The 19,437-nt window shown below is 49.6% G+C and overlaps 1 protein-coding gene across 1 annotated transcript; it reads right to left on the reverse strand.

Annotated features, from left to right (window-relative positions):
- Positions 1-5,154: 5,154 nt before the first annotated feature.
- On the reverse strand, positions 5,155-6,390 carry LOC136519754 (RPM1-interacting protein 4-like). Its single transcript, XM_066513127.1, has 3 exons — positions 5,845-6,390; positions 5,543-5,755; positions 5,155-5,408 (listed from the first exon to the last, which is right to left on the reverse strand). The coding sequence occupies exons 1-3, from the start codon at positions 6,388-6,390 to the stop codon at positions 5,370-5,372; spliced, it is 798 nt and encodes a 265-aa protein (XP_066369224.1). The 3' UTR covers positions 5,155-5,369.
- Between the last annotated feature and the right edge of the window lie 13,047 nt (positions 6,391-19,437).

A 19,437-nucleotide genomic window follows, 5' to 3' on the forward strand; every position in this document is an offset into this window, starting at 1 on the left:
GCCGAGTATCAAATTTGACACTCGGCAAACCATTTACCGAGTGTACGATAAAAAACACTCAGCAAATAGCTGTTTACTGACACTGTAGATGACGTGTGCTGTTTGCCGAGTGTTACACTCGGCAAAGCCTTTGCCGATTATTTTTTGGTCTTTGCCGAGTGCCTGTGGCATACAGCAAAGTCAGTGTTTCCGGTAGTGGAAGAGGCCAATTAGCCAATTAAGACCGTATACCATGTTTGGTTAATGGATTCATAACTTATTAATAAAATTTTCTCAAGTTGCCAGTTTTATATGATCTAGCTTTAGCTCTTGCCTTTAATAAGCAAGGTTTGAAATTATAAGATTCGCATAAAGCAAAATTACCAAAGTAAAAAAAAAGAACTGCAACAATTTTAATTGTTGACAAAAAATCGCTCAAGCATCTTTCTCGCTTAGCCTTAGTGGCCTTTCCGAAAGGATCATATTTTGTATTTTAATTATCTATTTCTAACATGCAGAATACACTATCGGAGACGGCTTCTTTGCCGAGTGTCCCAGACTTTGCCGAGTGTTTTTTATCGAACTCTCGGCAAAGAGACTATTTGCCGAGTGCCAGAGAGAAAGCACTCGGCAAACAACTGACACTCGGCAAAGAGGTGGTTTGCCAAGTGCCGAGCACTCGACAAACAATTTGCCGAGTGTCGGGCACTCGGCAAACCAGAACACTTGACAAAGGGCCGCCGTCGTTAATGGCCGGCAGCTGCCGTTAACCCTTTGCCGAGTGTCTTCTTCTGACACTCGGCAAACCATATTTTTTTTTCACTTTTGACCTCCAAACTTTTTCTGCAGTCCTCATACAATACCTAGTACTCCATGTTCAAATGTGGCACATTTCTCGGACTTTTTCTATATTTCTTTAATTTATTTTATTTAATTGAATTTTCTTGGATAATTCAAATTATAATGGCTAATCATTAGAATAATGAAAAAAATAAATGGAAAAATGATATCCATGTTATTTAGTATAATGTGAGGCCGTATATAGCAACAGATCATCAATTTCGAACATCTTGTTCACGAAACATGACCACGAACTTGTGGTCAAGTTGTTTTTAAATTCTACAAAAAGCAAATGAAGTCCAAAAATCATGAAACTTGTCAAGATGTCATGATATCATATGTGGAGGCTATGATAAAAATTTGAGAAGGTTTCGCGCAAGTTGTCATGTACGATGCTTGCAAACCGAAGAATCTCCAAAGAAGTTTCATGATTTCGTGAAGAGGGCGACGAGGTGGTAAGCATCGTACGTGACAAACTTGCGCGAAGCCACCTCAATTTTTTTATCATAGTCTCCACATATGATATCATGACATCTCGACAAGTTTCAAGATTTTCGGTCTTCGTTTGCTTTTTATAGAATTTAAAAACAACTCGACCGCAAGTTCGTGGTCATGTTTCGTGAATAAGATGTTCGAAATTGGTGGTCTGTTCCTGGATACAGCCTCACATTATACTAAATAACATGAATATCATTTTCCCATTCATTTTTTCATTATTCGAATGACTAGCGATTATAATTTGAATTATCCAAGAAAATTCAATTAAATGAAATAAATTAAAGAAATATAGAAAAAGTCTGAGAAATATGTCACATTGGAACATGGAGTACCAGGTATTGTATGAGGACTACAGAAAAAGTTTGGGGGCAGAAAGAAAAAAAAATAAAAACAGTTTGCCGAGTGTCTGCGTTTGGCGCTCGATAAAGGAGCCCCTTTGCCGAGTGCCAGGACGGCTGGTACTCGGCAAAGAATTTTTAAAAAAATTAAAAAAAACCCTCTTTGCCGAGTGACAGGCCAGGTGTCACTCGGCAAAGAATTTAAAAAAAATTAAAAAAATACTTTGCTGAGTGCCAGATCGGGGGCACTCGGCAAAGATTTTTTTTTAAAAAAAAACCCTATTTGCCGAGTGCCAGGCCTGGTGGCACTCGGTAGAGAATTAAAAAAATTTAAAAAATACTTTATCGAGTGCCAGATCGGGGGCACTCGGCAAAGGGGGATTTAACCCCGTCGGCCCAGCAGGGCCCACACACACCGCACACACGCATGCAGGCAGCTGACCGCGCCAGCGCCGCCGCCGTCGGAGGAGGAGGAGGAGAGGAGGAGAGGAGGAAGAAGGAGGAAGAGAAGGAGGAGGAGGAAGGAGGATGGAGGAAGGAGGAGGAGGAGGCGCCCCGGCCGCCGTTGCCATGTTCCCGGCGATTCCTCAGCCGTCGCCTTGTCCACCGGCGTCTTGGCCCCTTCACCACCACCGCCCTACATTGCCCACTAGGTATGCCCTACTGTCATCGTCGTCGTAGTATTACTAGTAGTTGTGGTAGTAGTAGTAGTGGTAGAGTAGCAGTGGTGGTAGTCGTAGGAGTGGTTGTGACATTGTTATATATATGTGGTTGGATATAATCTTGTGCATGTCGGCAGTCATGCAACACTTTGAAGTGCTTTCCTCAATGAAGTTTCTAATAGTATTAGATGAGATCTCATTATTTTTCCCACATAAAGAGTTACAACGAAATCATCAGGTTCTTTCACTTTGACCTTCTGTGAACTCATGCTTGTTTATCTTCTCTGTTTTTCCATGAATTGATGCTTGTTTATACTGATATTCAGTTTGTATATATATGTTATTCAGTGGTACTGTACAATGGCTAGTAGCTATTGGTAACAACGGTACTGGACATTGGCAAAAATTTTAATTTCACCAATCAAATTGATATAGTGCTGAGAGTTATTAAACTAGATTATAACTCTAAGTTTGATTCAATAATTTTCTCGAGTTTCACCAACTAATTAACTAATTGTCACCACCTCTGTTCATGCTGCAACCTACTACTGTGTTCCAATGCGATTGATTTTGTGTGTTGTTTGATTATAGAGAAAAGCAGTGAGTAATGGAGGAGGCCATGCTTACTAGTTGTGAAAGCGAGTCCGCTGCTGCTAGTGCCTCTTCATTAATCAAATGTTGTCCTAACACACTGCCGCCATTAAACTTGTATCTGCAAGGTAATTGGTTCTAACTTTAGTATGCACATGTGATGGGACTACTGCTTGAGTTCCCTGTAATGGCCTTTCGCTTGGTTTATTACTTAGATTATGTAATGGCCTCCAGCTTGGTTTGTTACTTAGAGTACTATGAATATATCTACTTAATGTTCCCTGAAGGCATAACCGCACAAGATAGTTACTTTATTTTTCAAATGTTTCCTATAAGCAGTGCCTCTTGTGCACGGAATGAGTCTCAAAAGTCCCTTTCCTGCACTTGAGTTGCTAGCATATATAGTTCATTAATTGAAACAGTTGACTGACTAATTCATATGTGTTGCTGTATAAAATCTAATCTGTTATTTGTGCTATTTCTTTGTATTCTTCCCCCCATATTAAATACAAGTCTAGCATCCTTCTCCTGTCTTGTGTTTGTGCGAGTTGAGTGTACCTTGTGGGCTCTTATGCTTTTCACTGAAAATGCACACGAACTAAAGAATGAAGTTCCAAACAGTTAGGTGCAAATCAACATCTTAGCTCTCACCCCCCCATCTATAAACACGAGCAGTTTTATTTTCGTAGTAGAAAAGGCATTTTCTTGGTTCAATAGTTCCAGACCATATTCATGTGCTCCAAAATTGCACATGTACAGGTGCTGTGAAAAAATTATAGCAGCCGACAATTACAATTTACAAGGATGCAACACAAGAATTGTCATCACGCCTGTATATATATATATATAGAATTATGGATCCCCAAATTAGTTAGAGTGTTATTAGCATAAGCAGTTAAGTGCAGTTATCCGTTTACAAAATTAGTAAAAGATTAGAAGCAGAATTGGTGCAGGGCACCACCATTTAAAGTTTACTAACCTGAAATTTCAAAACCTGAATCTTTTGATTTATAATACGGGACAAGAGAGGAGGATACGGGAGCAGATGCAGGCGAAGATGGAGAAGGTGAGGCCAAGCAGCGGAGGATGGCGGAGATTCTTCAGTACATGCAAAGTCTTGGCGCCGCTATGGGTGTAGTTCCGCCACCTTCGCTATTCGCTCCACCTCCACCTCTACCTCCTCACTATTCTACTCCTATGAGTATAAATGTTTTAGTTTGTATGTTCATGTTTACGGTCAAACCTAGTGGAGTATGAAAGTTTTATTCATGTATGGTATATATTTATCTTGTCTCATACATGCAATCTCTTCTTCTTTGTGTAGAATCAATTGACGGCATCGAACGATCCTCATGCTTCAGCGAATTCTTCACCAAATTAGTCTCATTGGCCATCTTGGTGATGATACTTGTGGTTGTTAATGGTACTTCTATTTGCAATTGTGGTGGTAGATGATAGAGCACTTGGATTACTTGTGAACTTATTTGTGATATATTGTGAGACATATGACGTTTGTGATATATATGTGACGTTTGTGATATATATGTGGTGTTGGTGATATATATGTGCTGTTGATGATATATATGTGATGTTGATGATGTTTGTTATATATATCTTCTGTTTGTTTGGATGGGATGTAAAAAATAAATAAAAAATGTTGTTTTCAGTCACTTTGCCGAGTGCAATGGCCATGACACTCGGCAAAGTGACTACCTGGGAACATATATGCTTTGCCGAGTGCAAAGGCCATTGCACTCGGCAAACATCACAGATTTGCCGAGTACCACAGGCCAAGCACTCGGCAAAGGTCGCCTATTTGCCGAGTGTCTTGACAGGACACTCGGCAAATAGGCTACCTTTGCCGAGTGTCTTGCCGGTGGCACTCGGCATAGTGGCCACCTTTGCCGAGTGTCTAAGTCAATGGCGCTCGGCAAAGTGGCGACCTTTGCCGAGTGCTTGACCTTGACACTCGGCAAAGCCACCGTCACGGTGGCGCTCGCTGTCACGGTGACTTTTCTTTGCCGAGTATCAGATTAGCACTCGGCAAAGGCTTTGCTGAGTGCCCGATAAAGTGCATTCGGCAAAGAGGTCTTTGCCGATAAATTGTTTACCGAGCGCCCTTTGCCGAGTGCCTGAGGTACTCGGCAAAGAAGCTGAATCTGGTAGTGATAATACCGCCGTGAGTATCTCTTACCCCCTCTCAAGTAACCCATCTATATAGCAATATTGTTTCTCAAATGCAGGATCACACATAAGTTATGATATGTGCATAATTGTAGGTCATTACATGTGCATAAACCGATCAAAATATGTGCATAGTAGTAATGAAATCTCCCGCTCGATCACCCTTCTCTTTCACCTTCTCTCACGTACCAAGCTACTGAATGAAATAATGAACGCTCGTAGCTTGATAAAACAGGTCACGGGGAGCAAGATGTGTGAAGATATATATGCATCGTTCTCAGCCTTTGGCAGTGGTGGGAAGGAAACATCCAAACATCTGCGCATCACAGCACAATGGAGTGTAGCATTGATCAATGAAATGCCATACCATACCACCTGATCGACGGTACTCTCTGATAGAGGTGTGCCAAACAAAGTAGTGCATGTTGTTAGTGATCACCGTGTACGTACCTTGGACACGAAAGGGGTCTTTTGATGGTGGCGCCTCAACGCGGCGCCCTCCGGCGGCGACGGCACGCGCGGCACAGCCGGCACCACGGACCTGGCCACCTCCCGGTGCCGCTTCACGTTCTCGAACTGCACCGTGAACCCCTGCGCGGCCGACGCGGCGGTCTGCTCGTCCCACACTCCGAACTTGGGCACGGCCGACGGTCGCTGACGATTCTGTCACACGCGCAGACAGACACCGTCAACAAAACAATCACGCCCGCCTGCAACGCGCGGACGAATAAGTTGATCGGTTTAAGACTCACTGGGGCGTTGCTCTGCGGCGAGGCGGACCGCGCCCGGGGACCCGGCGCCGTGCGGTGCTCCCTGTGCGCGTGCGGGGCTCGGTGGCCGTGCGCTGACGGGGGCTGGTGCTGCTGCTGGTGGCCAACGTGGTGATAGTGGTGGCCGCCATGGTGATGGGGCTGCTGCGGCTGCGGCTGCGGGCTCGCGCGTTGGTAGTACTGCGGCGGCGGCGCGAACTTGCTCTGGTGGGCGGCGCCCCAGGTGCCGCCCGGGTCGGACGCCGCGCTGCTGCTGCTCTCCGTTCGCCGGTGGCTCTGCCCGTGGTGCCGTCTCGGCGGCGGCTCGCGCGCGCGGTCGCGGTGGCCTCCCGCGGTCGCCGGCCTCGAGGACGACGGCGGAGGGACCCTCATCATGGGTCCCTCCTCGGGGTCGTTGGGGTTGTGTGGCCGGTGCAGCGGCGGCGCCGTGGCGCCCTTGTTCTCGCGCACCTTGTCGAAGTAGACCGTGTACCCGACGTCGTCGCTGTCCCAGGTGCCGAACTTTGGCACCGTGGGTCGTTTCTGCATGCAAGTACGTCCAGGAATGAACAATCCATGTTTTCAGGTGCCAATGCAAGCAATGGTGATTGTTGAATATATGATGCAAATGGCAACTTAATTATGTGAAGATGCAATTGACACCAAACGATGTCAGTCAATCCTTCCCTGCTAATGTTCAGATTTACAGCAAATAAAAGAGGTCATGAATATTGTATCCGGGTCAACCCTTCCTTGTTAATATTCAGATTTACAGCTGTGGTTGGCTATTCGTTTGACCAGCGCTGTAAGTGAAAACAACGTGCCTCCCAGTAGGAAACGGAACCGTGGGATTATATGCTTTACAAAAGTGATTGAGTTTCTAAACAATGCTAAGAAGAAAGAAGTGTTCAATCAAGGGTGTATATATAGTTTTATTATAAGAGTAGACTCCCTATCCATAGAACGTGTACAAACCTTCAACCAGAAGGCAAAACATACATTTGAACAGCCGCTCATCTCATCTTGTTCATCTCAAGAAGGATGAACATACAATTACGAGTTTACGTGAAATGAATCTAGCTAGACATGAGTTGTATGTGCATCATCCATGAATCTACTTACAACGCGCCGGTGGATTCATTTCGATGCTATTTTATCGAAACGGATAGATAATTTGCAGCATAATGTTGTTATCCATGAATCATGCATGATTCTAGCATCACTTCATGGCTAACTTAAAGCTGCAAATGGTTCAGGCTGAGGCTGGCAACCCTGGTGTATGCCAAGAAACTGTAATCATTTTAAATTATTCCAAACTAAGGTGAGATCAGAGGCGCACCATGAACGAATGAAACGTTATATTATATATATTAGATCTAAAACTAAATATTTTTTGCGTATGCATAGAGATGCATGTTCATACTAAAAACGCCCAAATAATTAAGGTGGGATGTATAATTAATACGGCACACGAAAGAACACAAAGATTCTTCATAGTTGAGCAAAAACATGGTTATGTTATCTATACATCAAAGAGAAACCAGACAGCAGAGAAGAAGCAGCAGCACTCACGGCCATTCACGCCCGGAGAGGAACCAAACCAGCCGGATGGCGACGGTGATGTCGGCGGCGAGGTCTTGGATCAGGTGGTCTCTTCTCCCCCTTCCCCCTGCAGAGAGGAGAGAGAAAGAGGCAGCAACGGCAGGCCCCAAGGTAGGGGAGAGAAGGTAGCTTGGTGGCAGCCAAAATTTGGCAATCCTCTATCTAAAAAAGGAGGAGAGCCCAACTGCGGAAGGGAGGGAAGAAGCTGCAAAATAGTGGCAGCCCAGCAATGGTCTTTTATAGACGGGACGTGGCTTGGCGTGGCGTGGTGTGCATATGCCTGCTGCGATCCTAGTCCTACCTACCAAAACCCAGTCGTCTCTCCGTCTCCGTGTCTTCCTTCTTGCCGTTTGCATTGACCTCGTCCCGGCAGAATCGTCGCTGGCCTGCTGGCTTTCTGCTGGATCGATCGGCTGGAGACACGTCTGGCTGGCTAGTCAATGTGGGAAACGTTTTCTTGCTTGGTGATCGCATGCGGGAGCCGATCTCCTCCGTTGGAGTTTAATTCTCTGTACTTTTGTTACGTTTTGCTTGATAATAACAGGGACCGAGTTATCCTGCGACGCCCCTGATTCCTCCCCGTGACGCGCTCCCTCCCTCCGCCGCCACCCCCAGCCATGGCTTCCTCGCCGCCAGCGGGCCCCGCCCTCCCCTAAACTCACGGAGGAGCTCGCCGGCATCAGTCCTCCCCACCCCCTGGGCAGTCGGCAGCGAGTGAGCCGCGTCGCCGCAGCACCCACAACCCACCCCCGCTAACCATTGCACCACGCCGGCGAGTACCGCAACGACTCCCGCACCACCAACCCCGCCCAACCGGTTGCCCATCGCCGCCCACGCGGCGACGCCCCCGCCGCCTCGCTCACCGCCCTTCAACCCGCCACCACCGCCGTGTCGCGGCCGCCTCCCCCAGAACCTCATTCTAGAGCTTCCAGGGTTGAGTTTCTCGAACCCTGCCGGAACCCTAACACTGGCGTGGTGCTCGTCTCCAACGGCAGCGACCTCCTTCTTCCTCCCTAGCATGAGCTCCTCCTCTTCCATCTCTGGCGCGGGCACGGGTGCGGGCGGGCGGGTGCGTGGGCCAGCGCGTCGCGTGGTCGCGCCCCAGCGCGACGGGTCGCTTATTAGATTTTGAAAATAACAGAGAGAGATCGATGCGCGTGTGACATGGAACCTGCTGGCCATGGAGGTGAGTGTGTTTTGAGTGTGCATCCGCACGCTTCAGATGGTTTCAACCTCTGTTATTATATTTCTTCCGACAATGTAAACTGGAAGAGGCACATTTCCCTTTCCAGCTTTCTTGAATAAAAAAAGGATGTTTCTGGATTCTGAAACGAATCATTAATTTATCCAAACTACAGCCCTGAACGCTGCTGATGGTTCCGGGATGAATGGTCAAGCACTTCGAAGAGGCGATCGAGAGAAGCATTCGCATTGACAACAATATACTAACATCTGAAAGCACCAGGTAAAAGGTATCAACACAGACCATGCCACCAACCATGATTCCATGAGAGATGGCTGGATGAGGCCATGCCGTGTTACGGAGTATCAAGTGCAGATATATACAGAAAACTACAAAGCAAGATCTCTGTCAGAATGAAGAACACGAGTAATCGTCGTAATTTACATGCAGACATGACACAAGAGACTGAATGATACAGTACAACGTACAAGCATCAGGGAATCCTACAAAATGGGACAACTTATTACTCAGGGCCTGCTTGGAACGCAGGAATTTTACAGGAATCACACAGGAATTTCACAGGAATCAGTTCAATTTTATAGGAAAAACGCAGGAACGGAGAAAATCCCGCATTCCAAACATGGGGGCACCTTGTATGAAAACACGGCAGCGTGATTTTCCGCTGAATAAATTCTGATCTCCATACCAGCTGGTCTGGTACCGGGACAACTACCATGATCTTTACACAATGACAATTTTTTTCTCTGGTTTTTTTGACTCAATACAAATTTATTCTGTGAAGAATCATAACCGCACTGCATTTATGGCCTCAACAATTCATAACAAGTATAATTGAGATAGTTAAGGGCCTGTTTGATAGAGCTATGCTCCTAATTCTTAGCTCCAGCTCCTTGTGTCTCTGATCGAGTGATTCTAATTGATTTTGATGGGTACAGAGCGTATGAGAATTGATTTTAGAGTAATTCTTGTAGGGATTCAACAGGAAATAGTGACGAGCATTTTTTTTAGCCCACATCTCCTAGTGTAAATTAATGGAGAAGTGATTCTTGTCTGCTCCCCACCAGAATCTAGGCAGAATTTTACTGTTTGGTTGAGTAGTGATTCTCAGTTTCTCATGAAGAATATACTCTAAAGAGCCTGGCCAAAGAGCCCCTAAGAAAAATACAATTGCAAATGCATGCGGTTCTATGGACGTTGCATATATCTTCACTACATATCATTGATGTAAGAACATTTGACAAGGCTTCAAAAACCTTTCGGTTCTCTTGTGAACATCAGATTATACCAACACTTAGCCAATTAAATCATTTCCCATGTTGGTGTAGAAAAGGTCAAGTAGAGCGTCTAACAGAAAATGTCAATATATTGGAAGGGGTCACCATCACCTACTAAACATTTCAACACTTAAGGCTCCTTTGGAACGAAGGAATAAAAAATATAGGAATGGAAGAAAACAACTGTCAGGGACCAATATTAGGGTACCCGAAGAGGAGGAGCTAATGACCATCAACATTGATTTATCCGCGCGACCAAGAGCGCGACTACACCACTTGCCGAGCTCTGTCTCGCTGACGTCTGAGGGCAGACTCCATCTCGCCCAACCCCCGAGGGCTGGCTCCGCCTCGCCCGACGTCTAAGGGTAGACTCCGTCTCGCTCGACCCCCGAGGGCTTGCTCCGCCTCGCCCGATGTCAGAGGGCTGGCTCCGCCTTGCTCGACATCTGAGGGCTGGCTCCGCCTCGCTCGACGTTCGAGGACTAGCTCCACCTCGCCCGACGCCTATGACGACATTACCACGATACCGACCCAGGAATCATGCGGAGCAGATAAGGCAAGACACTCAAGTCAACCGCAATACCGAGGACCGTACCCTGCACGCCTGCAGGAAAGTACCATCAGGATATGACAAGAAGGGCGCTTTGCGACCTTCTAGGCATGTCAGAGCCCAAAACAGTGTTGTAGGCGCCGACATTTGCCTCATAGTGTTGTGGGCGCCGCCATTTGCCCTCAGGCACGGATCCTGATGTTAGCTCACGACAACCACTACGGTCTAGGAGGAAACTCGCATCACCTACAGTAACGGACGTGCAGTCACTGCGCTGTCTGCTCCCTGTATGGTTGTGGATTAGCACCTTGGTCCGCCGCGCCGCCCACCGGGGTGGGATGGGACATGACAACTGGCTGACAATGCCAGGACATGGCATCATCAGTGGGTAGACACTCAGCGTGGCCTTGTCAGGGTCAGCAGACATGCGCCCGGTGTGGGGCTGTCCCCATTACCGCCTGCCATGTCAGGGGGGCCCGCACAGAGGAAAAGGAAGACCCGGTATCCGTGAAGGACTTCCTTTGCCTCTCGTTTTCCTCTTTTCTCCCATATGTAATCCATACTCTCCCTTGGCCTATAAAAGGGAGAGCATGGCACCCCACTAAGGGGATCGATTCAACACATCACGCATCACATCACACATAGCTGAGCAGCAACCAAGCTCTTAGCACCCATTTGACCTTTCCATCAGAGACTTAGGACCTGTCCCTCTCTCGCCCGTTTGTAAACCCTACTACCAACTTTTCAGTGCTAATAACACGAGCAGCAGCCGCGAATTAGACATAGGGACATTCTACCCGAACCAGTATAAACCTTATGTCTTTTTAGCACACCATCCGGGCCAGATGCGCAATAACACAAATTTACTCGTTGGTGTTTACTCGAAACACCAACAGTTGGCGCGCTAGGTAGGGGGCTTTGTGCATCCCAACATTAACATCAGGCCATGGATGGCTAGTCATGGCATCAGCTAGGTCCTAGGTGCACACGTGCGCTTCAGGGACTTGGACTTCATCATCACGGTGGGAGGAGAGTTGGCATTGGCTCACGCTGCCGTCCAACCTCTCCCCTCCATCAGCCTTGATATAGTCAACAAGGTGGTTGAGGAGCTACAGCTACATGCACCAAGGGCCCGCACCCCTAGAAACAACCAGCTCCTCGACTATGGGAGGCTTGAGTGCCAGCTCGGCATCTCCTTGGGACCCCAGCCGTCCCAGGAGGACCTGCGTCACCTCACCTTCTCTTACGCCAATGACATGGCATGGCTCACCAGAGGGGAACCCCTCTCTCTGAAACACCTCATCCAGAGCACCCCGACAGTGCTTACGTTCGGTCTCTGCAACACCGCGGAGACCGTTAGCCACCTTGTGGCACAATGCATGATTCCACCTCCCACGAATGACAAATTCATGGGGGGTGATCGAACACATCGCGGAATCTTTCCACGACCTCCTCAAAGAGGAGCCAGAGTCGCCCTCTGGCTCTGACTCTAGCAGGGGGAGTCATCACCCCTCTCGCAAATGCTTCATGACGGGTACCCTCGAGGGACACGTCGAAAGCATCCATGAGGAGGAGGCTACCCCAACAAACGACCTCGACAATGAGGCCGATAGGGAGACAGCAGCCCCACCACGCATGCGGGTGCAGCAGCTGAAAGCCCAACACTAAGAGCTCGAGAAAGCATGATTCTAGCTCGAGCAGGAGCGCATGGAGCTCGATCGGGAGATCGAGCGCCATGGAGATGGTGAGCGCGCACGCGCCATGGCCCGAGACATGAATCGAAGGATCATCACGGATGATGAAACCCTCCCTCGCTTCATCCAGGCAAGCCAGAACATCATTGCCGTGATGGCCTTGCTCCATGGTCTTCCAGAGGTTGCGACGCCCGAGGATCATCGGGCCCACCACCAGATTCGCACGCTGCTCGAGCTTACGGCGGCGCAGCAGGCCAAGAGCTCATTGTCTTAGTGATGCGACCTCGATGCCAGCCAACGCACGCTCTTCGAGCGCCATGACAGGGACGTGTCAGTCCACCAGGCGCCGCAAGGCGGCAGGCAGCGCACCGTGGTCCCGGTGCATCAGCATCTCGGCCGCAACCGTGACACACGCGACACCCTCGACGCTCGCATGCGTACCCATGATGACCTAGGAGAGGGAGCTAGTTGCGGCTATCACCCTCGCCGTGGTGGACGCTATGACAGCGGCGAGGATCGAAGCCCAAGCCCCGACCTGCCGGGGCCTCAGGCCTTCGGTCGACACATCCACAACGCTGCCTTCCCGCCAAGGTACCGACCACCAACCAACATCTCGAATTACTCTAGGGAGACAAACCTTGGACTATGGCTCAAGGATTATTGGCTTGCCTACCAAGCCGGTGGTGTGGATAATAATGATTTCATTATCCACAACCTTCCATTGTTCCTAGCCGATTCGGCACGAACATGGTTGGAACACCTGCCGTCCAATAGAATCTAGAGTTGGGTAAACCTGAAGGAGATCTTTGTGGGGAACTTCCAGGGCACATAAAAGTGCCCTAGGAACTCGTGGGACCTAAAGAACTACAGACAGAAGGCCAGTGAAACCCTCCGTGGGTACATCCAACATTTCTCTCGGTAGTGCAATGAGCTACCTAACATCACTAATGCCGATGTTATAGGAGCTTTCCTGTTCGAGACCACCTGTGAGTCCCTGGTTCACAAACTAGGATGCAAGGGCCCATGAACCACCAAGGAACTCCTCGACATAGCCACCAGCCATGCCTCGAGTGAAGAAGCGGTCGGAGCGATCTTTGACCGCCTCAAAGGCAAGGCGGGGGCGGGATGAATATGCCGATGAAGGTGCCTCCAATCATCCTGCTAAGAAGAAGAAAAATCAATGGCACGAGGGCTCGCTTGTGGCCGTCGCAGACCATAGGGGTGGTCGGAAGCCCGCGGAGGGCACTCTGAACCACTTCGAGAAACTGCTCGAGGGACCGTGCTCGAACCATGCCTTTCCCATTAAGCATCTATACAAGGACTATGGCCTCATGAAGCAGTTCTTATCCGAAGGCTCAAATAAAGGGGAGCACAGGAAAGACCCTGACCCAATCATGGTCGCCGCTGAGGGGAGAGACGATGGCTTTTCGACGCCAAATGGCTGCCTCATGATCTTCGGAGGGTCGGTGGCCTATGACTCCATGCACTGCCAGAAAGGTCACACATCGCGAGGTCTATATGACCGAACCGACCATGCCTGCCTTCCTCCAGTGGTCAGAGTCTGCCTTAACCTTCGACCGAACCGACCACCCGGAGAGCATCCCGCAACCGAGGAGATATCTATGCATGGTCAACCCGATCGTTGGAACGAAGTGGCTCACCAAGGTACTGATGGATGGGGATAGTGGCCTCAACATCATGTACACCAAGATGCTCGACACCATGGGCATCGACCGAGTGCGCGTCTGGCCAACCGGAGCACCTTTCCATGGTGTCATGCCTGGAAAGCAGGCCTTACCACTTGGGCAGGTCAATCTGCCTATCACCTTTGGGGGTCCATCCAACTATAGGACAGAGACCCTCACCTTCAAAGTGGTTGGGTTCCATGAAACATACCACGCCATCCTAGGACTACCATGCTACATGAAGTTGTTGGCCGTCCCCAACTACACCTACCTTAAACTAAAGATGCCGGGCCCAAATGGGGTCATCACCGTCGGCACCTCCTTTCAGCGCGTCTACCAGTGCGAAGTCGAGTGCTGCGATCACGCCGCACCAATCGTCGCCTCCGCAAAGCTCGCAGCCCTTAGGAAGGAGGTCGCCGAAGAAGCACCCGACCCCAAGTGGTTGACTAGGTCCTTTGAGCTAGTGGAGGGCTCCAAGGAGGTCCTCGTAGACCCTAGGAGGACCGAGGGCAAAACAGTGCGCATTGGTGCCACACTTTCCTCCGAATAGGAAAGCACGCTCGTCGGCTTCCTTTGTTCCAATAGAGACATCTTTGCGTGGAAACCCTCAGACATGCCAGGCATTCCGAGGGAAGTCACCGAGCATGCCTTGAAGATTGGCCCAGACTCCAAGCCAGTGAAACAATGCCTGCGTCGCTTCGATAAGGGGAAATGCAAGACCATCGGCGAGGAGATCGCAAAGCTTTTGGTGGCCGGATTCATCAAGGAAGTGTACCACCTAGAGTGGTTAACTAATCCTATTCTTGTATGAAAGAAGAGTGGGAAATGGAGGATGTGTGTTGTCTACATAGGTCTAAACAAAGCATGCCGAAAGGATCAGTTTCCTTTGCCGCGCATAGACCAAATAGTTGACTCTACCTCAGGGTGCAAAACCCTTTGCTTCCTTGATGCGTACTCCGAATACCATCAAATCGTGATGAAAGAGTCCGACCAGCTCACGACATCTTTCATCACCCCCTTCGGATCGTTCTGCTATGTCACTATGCCATTTGGTTTGAAGAATGCTAGGGCTACATACTAGTGTTGTATGCTCAAGTGTTTCGGGGACCTCATCGAGCAGACCATTGAGGCCTATGTTTATGACATTGTGGTCAAGTCCAAATGGGCTGACCACCTCATAGCCGATCTTGAGCAGACCTTTGCAAAACTCTGAGCGAACGACATCAAACTCAATCCCAAGAAATGCATTTTTGGAGCCCCGAGGGGCATGCTGTTTGGTTTCATTATCTCTGAGCGTGGCATCGAAGCCAACCTAGAGAAGATTTCAGCCATTGCAAGGATGGGCCCGATTCAGAACATGAAGGGAGTACAACGAGTTATAGGGTGCCTCGCCACGCTCAGCCGCTTCATCTCATGCCTCGGCGAACTCGGTCTCCCCCTTTATCGACTTCTAAAGAAGGCCGACCACTTTGAATGGACATCTGAGGCCTAGGAGGCACTTGCCATGGTCAAGCTGCTTCTGATGAAGGCCCCGATCCTGGTTCCTCCTACCGATGGAGAACCCCTTCTGCTCTACATTATGGCCACCACACAAGTTGTCAGTGCCGTCCTGGTAGTGGAGCGGGAAGAAGAGGGGCACGCCCTCAAAGTACAGCGCCCTTTGTACTTCATCAGCGAGGTCTTATCTGACTCAAAGACCCGCTAGCCCTAGATCCAGAAGCTTCTATACGCCATCCTCATCACCACGAGGAAGCTACGCCACTACTTCGAGTCATATCCAGTGATAGTCGTAACATCCTTCCCCCTCGGTGAGGGCATCCAAAACTAGGATGCCACGGGAAGAACCACGAAATGGGCACTCGAGCTAATGGGCCAGGGCATTGCATATGCCTCTCGGATGGCCATCAAGTCCTAGGTGTTGGCTGATTTCATCATGGAATGGACGAGGTCCAAATGCCACTAGCAGTCGTCGATCAAGAGTACTGGACGATGTACATTGACAGGTCGCTGATGAAGAAGGGCGTCATCATAGGGCTAGTCTTCATGTCTCCCCTTAGGGTATGCATGAGGTATATGGTCCATCTCCATTTCCCCTCCTCCAACAATGTGGCTGAATATAAGGCACTCATCAACAGCTTACGCATTGCCATCGAGTTGGGCATCCGACGCCTCGATGTTCAAGGAAATTCCTAGTAGGTCATCGACAAGTCATGAAGGAGTCAGGCTGCCATGATGCTAGGATGGCCGCATACTATCGAGAAGTCCATCAAATGGAGGACAAGTTCGACGGCCTCGAGCTCAATCACATCCTGAGGCACCTCAACGAGGCAGCCGACATGCTTACGAAAGCAGCTTCCGGTCGAGAGCTGGTGCCAATGGGCATCTTCACTAGCGACCAGCATAAGCCCTCGGTTCGCTACGAGGGGTCAGAACAAGGTGGTGATGGTCCGTCCAATCTAGGCCCAGGGGATGACCAACGGTTGGCTCCATCCGACTTCGAAGTCATGGAGCTCAAAGAGGACCCAGCGATAGAACCCAACCCTCTGGTCAACTAGAGGATGCTCTACCTCAACTACCTCCTCCGTGATGCACTACCAATGGACAAGATGGAGGCTTGATGGCTCGCACATCGCACCAAGTCCTTTGTTCTTATGGAGGGCGAACTCTACAAGCGAAGCCACACTAGGATCCTGCAGCGCTGCATCCCCATCGAACAGGGGAAGCATTTGCTGAGTGATATCCACAGTGGGGTCTATGGTCACCATGCCGCACCTAGAACCCTGGTCGGAAATGCGTTCTGACAGGGCTTCTACTGGCCCACCATTGTAGCCGACACCGAGCAGATCATGCACACCTACGAAGGGTGTTAGTACTACGCTCGACAGATTCACCTACTGGGCCAAGCACTCCAGATGATCCCTATCATGTGGCCATTCGTGGTCTGGGGGCTCGATCTAGTTGGACCTCTCAAGAGGGTGCCTAGAGGCTACACCCACTTGCTTATCACCACAGACAAGTTTACAAAGTGGATAGAAGCTCGGCCGATCTCTATGATCAAGTCCGAGCAAGCTGTGTTCTTCCTCGACATCATCCATCGCTTTGGAGTTCCAAATTCCATCATCACGGACAATGGCACGCAGTTCACCAGAAAGAAGTTACTTCAGTTCTATGATGAATACCACATCCAGGTCGATTAGGCCACCGTCGTGCACCCCCAAATGAACGGGTAGGTCGAGCATGCAAACGACAAGGTCCTACAAGGCCTCAAGCCTAGGATCTTCAACAAGTTGAACAAGTTTGGTGCACGCTAGGTCACCAAGCTTCCTTCAGTACTCTAGAGCCTGAGGACAACCCTAGTTGAGCCACCGGCTACACACCCTTCTTCATGGTCTACATTTCTGAAGCCATTGTCCCAACTGACCTCGACTATGGAGCGCCAAGGATCAGGGCGTACGGCGAACAGGGAGCCAAGGCATCTTGCGAGGACGCCATGGACCAGCTGGACAAAGCGTGTGATGTTGCCCTCCTCCTCTTGGCCAAGTACCAACAGGCATTGCGATGGTACCACAACCAACAAGTGCGGGGTCGAGCCTTCAACGTCGAAGACCTAGTCCTCCACCTCGTATAGAGCAACAATGACCGTCACAAGCTCTTCCCGCCGTGGGAGGGACCATACATAGTTGTAGAGGTACTCTGTCCAAGTGCCTACAAGCTCAAGACCATTAACGGTGAAATCTTCACCCATGCCTGGGACATCGAGTAGCTACAAAAAACTTATCTCAACAGGTAAAGACGAGTTGATCGGACGACTTGGCCACTAACGAGAAATGGGTAAGGAGCAAACAGGATCACGCTCATATCCGGTGGAGGTTTTCTGGACCCATTACTCTTACCATTGAGGTAAAACCGGTGCCCAGGTCAATCGAACAGCTCAAAACCACCACCGAGAGACAAGCACCCTTACTTACTTATTTTACGTATTAATTTCGATATAGAGCCTTCGACCGTAGCAACGGCAGGGGGTCAGACATCACTCGGGGGCTGGCGGGAGTGTCTATTCGCTAGACATTCTCTTTGCTCGACCCCTCCTTGCATTTAAAAACTGGAGGCGCGGTGTGCGGGGGCAAACTTTGAGTAAACCTGGTCGGACCGCTAGGACCCTACACCCCAGGGGCTACGGTGTTTTGGCTCACTAGAGTGATGAGAGTCTTTGTCTCCACACTCCAAACCTTAACCTCCACCTTCTTGGGAAGGGTTTGGAGGGGCCTACCCATGGAATCTCCATTGAGGAGAGGCTGTCAGGTCACCCAAGTCAATCGAATGGCTCAAACCACTGCCATGAGACAAATACAAAAGACTGGGATGCTCGTACAAGCTACACCGGCCCCGTCATGAACGTCGGACCTAGACCTCGCACGAACATATCTGGTAAGAGCTCCCAGAACCCATCACTCATGCCACCGAGGTAACATTACCAACCCCCGCTTTTTCTTTATATGATCATTCATTCATCCGTTTTCATTCATACATTCATCTCATACATCCAAGCATTGCATATGCAATTGCTGCATCACAATGCTTCATGTCGCATCACGAAGCGGTAGTCATCTCATTTGATATGAGCGGCGACTGACCGAGGTTTGAAGGCCGGCCCGCGAAGAGCTCGAGGCCACCTCGTGTCAAACAGAGCCAGGGGAGAAAAACTAAGATGAGCCCCAGTGGCCTTGCCTAACCCCGTTGAGAAGCGGATAGGGACATCTTGACCTTTCTCGTTCAATTCCAATCTCAAGCCAAGCCCATAGAATCTCCATCGAGGAGAGGCCAACGGGCCACCCGAGCCTATCGAATGGCTTGGGCATTTGCCAGAAGGTGGGTTAAGAAGTAGTGGAATGCCACATGAGGGCTGTGCTGACCCCGTCAGCAGATGACAGACCCAGATTCCACTCGAACATGCCCATTAGCGAGCTCACCGAGCGTGACACTTGAGCCATCGAGGCAAGTGTTGTTAGCTCAGCCCCTCTAGATGTGGAAACCATGGATGGGGTGACGCATGAAACATGGCTGACCCCTATCGAGCCACCCGATCCTAGATCAAGAGACCAAGGTTCAAAGGCCGGCTTGCGAAGGGCCTAAGGCCACCTCGCGTCGAACAAAAGCCAGGGGAAAACACAGATGAGCCCCAGCGCCCTTTGCCTATCCTACCTAGAAGCAGACAAGGTCATCTCAACCTTCTCATTCCATCCTAACCTCTAGCCGAGCCCATAGAATCCCCATTGAGGGGGAATCTATTGGAAGGCGGGTTAAGGAGCAGCGGAATGCCACATGAGGGCTTTGCCGACCCCATCACAAATGATGGAACTGGATTCCATTAGAACATGCCCGTTAGCATGCTCACTGAGCGCGTCACTCGAGCCATTGAGGCAAGTGATGTTAACTCAACCCGTTCGGTTGCGGAAACTATGGACGGGGCGATAGTCACAAAAACGAGCCAACCCTCGACCAAATCCCCGCTACGTGTGGGGGCTCGATGAAGGTTGGACTTGCGAGGAGACTGAACGCTCGGTCGCAGAACAATAGCTAAGATCCT

This window comes from Miscanthus floridulus, chromosome 18 (assembly GCF_019320115.1).
Source record: "Miscanthus floridulus cultivar M001 chromosome 18, ASM1932011v1, whole genome shotgun sequence".
Classification (NCBI taxonomy): Eukaryota; Viridiplantae; Streptophyta; class Magnoliopsida; order Poales; family Poaceae; genus Miscanthus; species Miscanthus floridulus.

What these genes read in the sequence shown, in the direction of transcription:
- LOC136519754 (XM_066513127.1), bottom strand. Translation starts at nt 6,390, where the DNA reads ATGCAGAAACGACCCACGGTGCCAAAGTTCGGCACCTGGGACAGCGAC. An exon ending in CGCCGCAGAGCAACGCCCCA is followed by an intron (nt 5,756 to 5,844) that starts GTGAGTCTTAAA and finishes CGCGTGTGACAG; the next exon opens with AATCGTCAGCGACCGTCGGC. An exon ending in AGACCCCTTTCGTGTCCAAG is followed by an intron (nt 5,409 to 5,542) that starts GTACGTACACGG and finishes TGTGATGCGCAG; the next exon opens with ATGTTTGGATGTTTCCTTCC.